Source organism: Morone saxatilis, unplaced genomic scaffold (genome assembly GCF_004916995.1).
Source record: "Morone saxatilis isolate NCDOM2014 unplaced genomic scaffold, NCSU_SB_2.0 Contig19, whole genome shotgun sequence".
In the NCBI taxonomy this organism is placed as follows: domain Eukaryota; kingdom Metazoa; phylum Chordata; class Actinopteri; family Moronidae; genus Morone; species Morone saxatilis.
Genome location: NW_023339751.1, coordinates 22,863,299 through 22,872,085, shown reverse-complemented (window position 1 = coordinate 22,872,085; position 8,787 = coordinate 22,863,299). Strand labels below are relative to the sequence as shown.

General features: G+C 41.6%; 1 protein-coding gene across 1 annotated transcript in view; it reads right to left on the bottom strand.

Moving 5' to 3' along the window:
- LOC118329638 (cytosolic phospholipase A2 epsilon-like) overlaps positions 1-4,876 on the bottom strand; it is a 12,082-nt gene extending 7,206 nt beyond the window's left edge. Inside the window, exons 1-3 of the mRNA XM_035663867.1 lie at positions 4,861-4,876; positions 3,678-3,814; positions 1,970-2,101 (exon numbers count right to left, since the gene is read on the bottom strand). Of these exons, the coding sequence (XP_035519760.1) occupies positions 1,970-2,101; positions 3,678-3,814; positions 4,861-4,876 (285 nt within the window). The remainder of the gene's footprint in view (positions 1-1,969; positions 2,102-3,677; positions 3,815-4,860) is intronic.
- Positions 4,877-8,787: the final 3,911 nt, after the last annotated feature.

The window sequence follows — 8,787 nt, the reverse complement described above, 5'->3', positions numbered from 1 at the left end:
TTTCAGAGTCTTGTTGATTCTTCATCATTATATTAAACTCAAAGTTTAAATTAAGTAGATGTAATTTTACTTTGGTCTGTAATTTCATCTTCCAACTAATTTCATGACTTACCTTTGGTGGGGCACAGTCAGGGTAAAAGTTTCCATGAATAGTAGTCCGTAACATTTATTAACATATTCAAACAAAAAAATTATGGGCACGAAGAGAAGACGTTTAGCATCGTTGCCCCTGATATTTACAAATTAGTTTACATTTAAGAGGGCTCCTTGACGACTTCAATTCAATTAAATTCAATTTTATTTTATGCGCCAATCATAACAGAAGTTATCTCAGGCCCCTTTTAATAGAGCAGGTCTAGACCGAACTCCTTATAACATTTACAGAAGACCCAACAGATTACCACCATAAGCAAGCACTTGGGCGACGGGGGCCAAGGAAAAACTGCAATCAACTTCTAACCCAAACCAAATGACATACAGTCAAATGTCTTGGTAGTCCACTTAACCAGGAATCAGGACTGTTGAAGCTGAAACCTTACCCACAAGGATGCAATTTAGTGAAGTATTCATGGAGTGGTTTCCTTACTGCAAAAACAAAGAAATCATTACAACCAACTAGAGACATTTGTATGGGCACCACTAGAGGATCCAATTTTCTATAAATATGTGAACAATGGGCTAGTAAGTAACAGCAGGAATATACAAAACCCAGTATCCCTTATACCTCTGGAGTAGCTCCAACTCTACCACAAGTTCATCATGTGTTATAATAAAAGTGAACAAGAGAAACAAAATGTCAGTTACTCGGTTAACAAACAACAAGAAACATTCTTTTCAATTCTTTGATTATCAGTTGTTTAAAAGCAAGCATCACCATATTAAGTTTAATTAGGTGAGGTTTCACTGGTTTGCTACTTTGCCAATACTAAACTAAAATTAAAACTTACAAAAGCAGTTCTGAATTTAAAGTAATGGTTCTCTGTTGTATTGAGGACAATCTCTCCCTTTATATTCCATTGAGTATGTACAGTGGTCTCCCTGGTTACGGCAGCTGAGACTTCTTATAACAGGCATATTTTCTTGCCAGAATCTAACATGTTTGGTGGGGCCTGGTGCTGAGGACATGGACCTCGAAGCGTCAGTGGTTTGAGGACATATTCATATTGTTCAGTCGGAGCCTCTCTAGTTGCCATCCTAACCAAGCGTGGTTTAGAGCAGGAGGGGATTAATTAATGATTGCCAACTTACGCACTTAAGTGGTGCGATCACATTATAGCACAATGAGTAACATTTATAGTAACAGTAGGTATGTGTAACATGGTATTGGTGGGTGTAAAATTCCTGTGGCTTCATGGAGGTAAGAAGAGCAGATTGTCCACTAATCAGATGGTTTGCGGTTCGATCCCCAGCTTCTCCCTCTGCATCAAAGTGTTCCTGGGCAAGATACTAAACCCCAATGCTGTGCCATGAGTGTGTAAGTGATCAGTTAGTTTCTGATGACCAGTTTGCACCTTGAACCTACCATCAATAAATGAATTCAATTCAATTCAATTTTATTTGATAGGCCAATTCAATAACAGAAGTTATCTCAGGCACTTTTCAAATAGAGCAGGTCTAGACCGAACTCCTTATAAAATGTGCTGTGAAATATACACCTGTAGTGTAAGTTGAGTGGTCAGAAGACTAGAAAAGGCACTATATAAGTGCAGGCTATTTACCATGTACCATGTAATATGAGCCACCAAGTTAGCTAATAGTGGAACTCCTCCTGGCCCCTCTCTTTTTGCAGGTGAGCTCAAGAGTTTAATGTTGCTTCCTTATACCTCTTCTCTGGCATTTCTGGGGGTTGTTAAGTGCCACCTCTGGCTGGGATTGGGACAATTATTGAGGCAGCCATTGGAACACTGTTTGGACCAGATTTCAAGTAGCATTTCTAACCAATGGTTCCAGTGGCTCCTTTGTGTTTTACCTCAGGATTTATGGGGAAGGCCTTGGTCTCCTTCTTCCCTATAGTGAGGCTGCTGACGTCAAACAGAACAGTGCAAATCAGGTCATCATATGTCAGGGAGTCCTCATCACACAGCTTGATCTCCAAAACATTCTGGGGAAACATGGGGAAGAACTCATTATTTTCTAGTTTAACTTGCACTCAGCCATAATTGCCAACTCTCCTTAAAGGGAAGAAAATATTGGCTATTTAAAAAAAGAAACCCAACATAATAAATTAATTAGGTATGTAGGGCTGTATGTAGGCTGTAAGTACATACAGGACAGCATGTTATGTACAGCATGTATGATTCAGATTCTGGGTCATACTTCTACAATATGATCAAATGTATAGAACATAGAGTAAAACAGAGAATAGAATATAGACATTACTTCTTGTTGATCATGTGACTTGTACAATTTCAATTATATCAAAATATCAAATAAACTGATTTTAAATGGATTAAGACTTGTTGTTTTTGCTGTCATTGCCAAGCTAGCTTGCATTAGTCTCTTTGAATATGAGACATGAACAATAAATCCCCTGTGTCTGATGGCTACATGATATAATTTAAAAAAATATTTTTGGCAACCCTTTGTTTAACAGGTCAATGAAATAAAATCAGAATCCATACCTACCCACATAAATACAGCTTTTATTTCGGTTTTGTTAAAAACTTATAAAGACCCAACCCTCACCACCAGCTACAAACCTATAAGCCTGATTAATTGAGATAATTAGTAAAGCCCAACCCAACATTTCTTTGAATTTCCATGGGTGGCTGTGGCTTAGAGATAGAGTAGGTCATCCACTACTTTGAAGCGTGGAGGTATCCCTGGGCAAGATACTGAACTCCAAATTGTTCCCAAAGAGCATTAGTTTCTGTTCCTGGTGAGCAGTTGACACAATGCATGTCACTGGCCCCTGCCATCAGTGTATGAATAAATAATATAAAATCACTATGTATAATGCCATCCATTTACCATTGCCCTTAAGAAATTTGGTTTGGATTTTTGGGGAGTCATTCATTTAGTGGACCATTACTCTCAACACTTCACACTGCAAAGACTTCCACTCGACAAAACATTTGTATTACAGGTATACAGACAATACATTTTCACCACACAATTAGCTTACATGCAGATGACATATTGTTATACCTAACAAACCCCTCAATAGCTCTTCCAGAAGTATTTATTCATTCAGTTGAACCACAACTGAAATATGAACAACCCATACTGGTGACCTTAACAAATGCCAAAAACAATAATAAAAAAAAAAAAACCTGGTGAGTTGGAAAGATAAAAATAACATCTCAACATCCCAGTGTTATATTTAATCAGAAAGACAAATAGCATTAAAAAACAACCAAGAACATTCATTTCAGAGATGTGTTTACCATTCATCAATACCACTTGCCTATCTACCTTTGTAACACAAACTAATAAACATGCATACACACAGATATATTCCCACCCGCCCTGCCAGGACCCCTGTAAACAGCTCTCATGCTTTTATCCTGGGGATGGCCCTCTCAGACACACATGCACACACTGGCTGACATGCTTACACAAGCATTTTAACTTTAAACTATTTATTTATTTTTCTTTGTCCCCTTACCTGTACCTATTTATTATTAATTCCTGTCTTTTGAAGAAGAAGAAGTAATACATATATTGAATAGACTCACTTTCACTTGGGTGGGAACCCTGAAGGTAAAAGTTTCATTCCACTCTGGGTTTCTACTGTTGGACACAGTTTTTGTGCGGCAGATCCTTGCCGTCGCCGTGTGGAGAGAGAGAACGACATAGCAGTCAAATTCAGACCCTGTAACACAGAGACAGGACATGGATCACCTGCTCAGAATACATTATTTATTACAGACTTTCAGTATTTTATTAGCAGCAGATCGCAACCATTTTTATACATCTTGCTTTGGCCTCCCTTGATAAGAGTGTAGGAGAAACTATGGTGGCTGCAAACTTGTGTTGGTAAATGGTAAATGGTAAATGGACCTGTACTTGTATAGCACCTGTTTAGTCTTCCGACCACTCAAAGCGCTTTAACACTACGTGCCACATTCACCCTTTCACACACATTCACACAGTCCATCGAACAGAAACTAACATTCATACACATTCACGGCATCGGGAGCAATTTGGGGTTCAGTATCTTGCTCAAGAATACTTCGACATATGGCACCAGGAGCCAGGGATTGAACCCACAACCTTCCGATCAGGGAACGACCCGCTCTGCCTCTGCACCACAGCCGCCCCTTGTGGTTGCTTACAGTATTGCAATATATCACATTATATTGACTCATAAACCCTGTATCACCCTACTATGTAGTGTCATTCACTTCTAAAAAGTTTTATAATATCAGGTGAACATTATTAAAATGTATAAATATAATTAATGCAAAACACAAATGCTTTCTCAAAGATCATACAAAGGGAGAGTTATACATACAGTAATTCTCAGAGAATGCCCTCAGTATGGTGACATTCAAGGTCCAGTAGGAGACTGCTTCCTTCTGTTAAATGAGCCAAAACAAGAAATCGGTAAATAGACCTATACTTGTATAGTGCCTTTCTAGTCTTCCGACTACTCAAAGCACTTTTACACCTTTTACTTTTTCGCCCTCACATTCACTCAGTGATGGCAAAGCCCATCAAACAGAAACTAACGCATTCATACACATTCACATACACATTCACTCAGTATCGTCCTGTGTGAATCAGGTTCAGAATCTTGCTCGAGGATACTTTGACATGTGGCGAAGTATCCTTGATACTTTGCTGTGTGAATCAGGTTCAGTTACCTGCTCAAGGATACTTCGACATGTGGCGGGAGGAGCCAGGGATCGAACCAACCAACCTTCCGATTCATCGACGACCCACTCTGCCTCTGAGCCACAGCCTACTGCCTTGTTTCATAATCATTTTTGATATGAATCCAGCTGCAGGTCTTTCAGTTATTTTTTAATTTTCTAAAAACTTCACTGTCCACACTGAAGTGAATAGAAAAACAGTTTGATAATAGATTGATGAAAATACACCACTACAACTGCATTCAAAATGTTACTTCAGTAAAAGTGTGGAAGTACAATTAGTGAAGTGTACTAGAAAAGTACTCTTCAGTGTTTCTTTAGACATTATAAGTTTTATATTAATCTACAATGTAACCAGTAATTGCAGCTGTCAAATAAATGTGCATTTCTTTTTTTCTTAGAAATATTCAACCCCCCTCACCTTAAAAAGACATTATAGTGATGTGGATGAAAGATAATGACAATAAATTAGAAAAAACCTCATTGAACAACTTTTTTGTGGAACATCCTTTAGCTTTTATAACTTCTAACAAACATTTTCGGTAAGTGATGACAAGCTTCTTACAACTCTCTTTTGGAATCTTTGCCCATTCTTCACGTGCAAAAGCCTTTAGCTCAATGCTGTTTAATGGCTTCCATGCTGCAACTGCCTTCTTTAAATCCCACCAAATATTTTCAATCAGATTTAAATCTGGTGACTGAGAAGGCCACTTCAGGATGTTCCAGGATTTTTTGCTCAACTTGCTGAAAAGTCCAATGATCACCAAGGTTTAATTTGTCAACAGAATGCATCAGTGATGCTGGTAGTTGTCTGTTTTTCCTCCACCAGGGGTCCCGCAGTGTAGCTGAGTTTTCCATTGAATTCCGCACATTGGCTGTAGTTTCGGGGTGGAATGATGAGGCACTTCGGAGTGCTCAGTGATCAGGTAAGAGATGAGTTGGCTGCCAAAGATGAGACCACTAGCCTAGACTCACTCATTTCCCTAGCCATAAGACTGGATAATTGCTTCCGTGAGAGGCGCAGGAGGAGCCTATGCAACTGGGGCAAACCCGTCTGTCCCTAGCCGAACGCCTCCATCAGATAAGAGCGGGTGAGTGCACAACTGTGGTCAGACTGGTTATTTCCTCTCCAATTGCCCCCTTTGGCCAAAAGGAAGGGCTCATATGTAGATACCGGTGAGCCAAACTTCGTCTGTCCCCCAATCTCGTATGCAATTGCCTGCCACTCTATTTGGAATAATGAATCTTTGTCTCCGTCAGCTCTCCGTCAGCTTTTGTGGATTCTGGAGCAGATGAGAACTTTATGGACCGGGAATTTGCTCTCCAGGCAGGCATTAAGACGACTGCACTCTGCTCCCCCCTTACGGCTAATGCTCTTGATGGAAGGCTTTTGGCTCAAGTAACCCACCAAACCGCTCCTGTGCTTCTGTTTCTCTCTGGAAACCACCTTGAACAAATTCAATTCTACGTCCTATCATCACCCAAAGTACCTCTGATTCTTGGACACCCCTGGTTAATCAAACACAATCCTCATCTGGACTGGACTACTGGTAAGGTGGTGAGTTGGAATACATCTTGCCATAGCATTTGTTTGCAATCTGCTCTTGGTCCACCAGAGGCAGCTGCCATCCCACCAGTCTCTGAGCCACCAGATTTGTCATCTGTCCCACCTGAGTATCATGATTTGGGGGAGGTCTTCAGCAAGGAGAAGGCCCTATCCATGCCACCACATTGTCCCTATGACTGCGCCATTGACCTTCTTCCTGGATCCACTCTACCTACTAGCCGGTTATACAACCTGTCTCGTCCTGAAAGGGAGGCGATGGAAAAATACATCAACAACTTGGTTGCTGCAGGTATTATCTGTCACTCTTCCTCTCCTGTTGGTGCCGGGTTCTTCTTTATCTCCAAGAAAGACAAGACCCTTAGTCCATGTATTGATTATCGGGGCCTGAAAGACATAACTGTCAAAAACGAGTTTCCTCTGCCACTTATAAACTCAGCTTTTGAACCTCTTCACGATGCCACTGTCATTTCCAAGCTGGACCTATGAATGCATACCACTTGGTTAGTATTAGGGATGGGGGATGAATGGAAGACAGCATTCAACACCCCTCTGGGACATTTTGAATACTTGGTTATGCCTTTCGGTCTAACCAATGCCCCTGCAGTGTTTCAGGCATTGGTGAATGATGTCGAGGCAGACGACCACCCACCTAGAGCCGAAGGATCTGTGCTGCAAAGGCTCCTGGAGAACAAGTTGTTTGTCAAGGTGGAGAAGTGTGATTTCCACACCAGCTCAGTGAGTTTTCTGGGCTTCATTGTGGTGAGTGGGCAGGTGAGGACAGATCCTGAAAAGGTCCAGGCAGTTGCAGAGTGGCCTAGACCAACTAACCTGAAACAACTACAACGGTTTCTTGGTTTTGCTAACTTTTACGACTCCAGTTGGGTACCTGTACCACTCACCCAGCTCACCTCACCTTCCTCCCCTTTTCTCTTGGACCCCTGAAACTGAGGCTGCATTCACAGAGCTAAAGCACAGATTTACCTCATCCCCTATTCTGGTTCAGCCTAACCCCAATGTCAGTTCATTTTTGAGGTGGATGCTTCCAACACTGGAGACGGGGCGGTGTTGTCCCAGCGCTCTACTCCAGACCAAAAGCTGCATCCCTGTGCTTTCCTCTCTTGTCGTCTGACTCCATCGGAGCCAAACTGTGATGTTGGTAACAGGGAATTGTTGCCTGTTAAACTGGCCTTTGAGGAGTGGAGACACTGGCTAGACCGACCATAAGAAATTGGCCTACATACAAACTGCTATGCGGCTGAACTCTCACCAGGCCCACTGGGCTCTGGTTTTTGGTCGGTTTAACTTTACTCTAATAGATAGATACTTTATTGTCCTTCACAGGAAATTTGTCACTGCCGTCTGTACATAGCTTTCAGACTTACATACATACATAGATACGAGATACATATGGACACGACAAAATAACAAGAATAAACACTTAATGCAGCACATTTAGCACATTAACCCTTCCCTGTCCTGTATGTAGCACCCACCCACGGCTGTTACCGGGATACCTTGTTTAGAGATGCTATGGCAGAAGGTACAAAACTCCTGCCATAGCGAGCATGTTTACAGCAGATCTGTATCTGCCGCTCATTGAGGAGGATGATTGCAGTTCCTTCTGCCCAGGCTCATATTTTCCGCTGTCAGAAGATCTGGAGAGATACCTGCTCAGCCCTGCTTTGCCCCACAGACAACAACCGTCAAATTGCTAATCGTCGCCTCCTGCCACCTACCTATAAACCAGGTCAGAAGGTTTGGCTCTTCCTCTCGAAACATCCCCTTAAAAACAGACTCTAGAAAACTCTCTCCTTGCTTACATTCCCCTTATCAGATTGACAAGAATTATTAACCCCTCAGCTTGTCAAACTCAAGCTTCCCGGTCAATGAGAATACATTCCCACGATTCATGTATCAACAACAAAACTGTATCAGTCAGGTCCTTGCCTCTCTCTGTGTGTCTGTGGACTCCTCCCACTCTCCCTGATTACCTGATCACCTGTCTGGATGCTCAAACCTGCCAACCATCAACTCATTCAGTCCTGCAGTATAAAACCCTTGTTCTTCATCCACTGTCTGCCAGATTTTGTCGTACAACACAAGTTTTTTTCCCCATTCGTGCTGTGAAACTTAACATTGTTTTTTCTGTGCCTCAGGATCATCACCTTCACTTACAGCTACCTGCCCGCTCCTTCTATCAGCATGCTGCCTCCATCTTCAGTTCCACTCTCACCACTGCCAGCAGGAGCTTTACATCACCATTTCTTCAGCTGGTTCTCAATAAAGCCTGTCTTTGGAAATCGTATCAACCGAGTTTGTATTCGCTTGTGGGTTCCTCTGTTTATCGTAAAGAAGTTAGAATCTTGCTCTTTAAAAAAACTTTAATTATATCCTCTCTCTTTT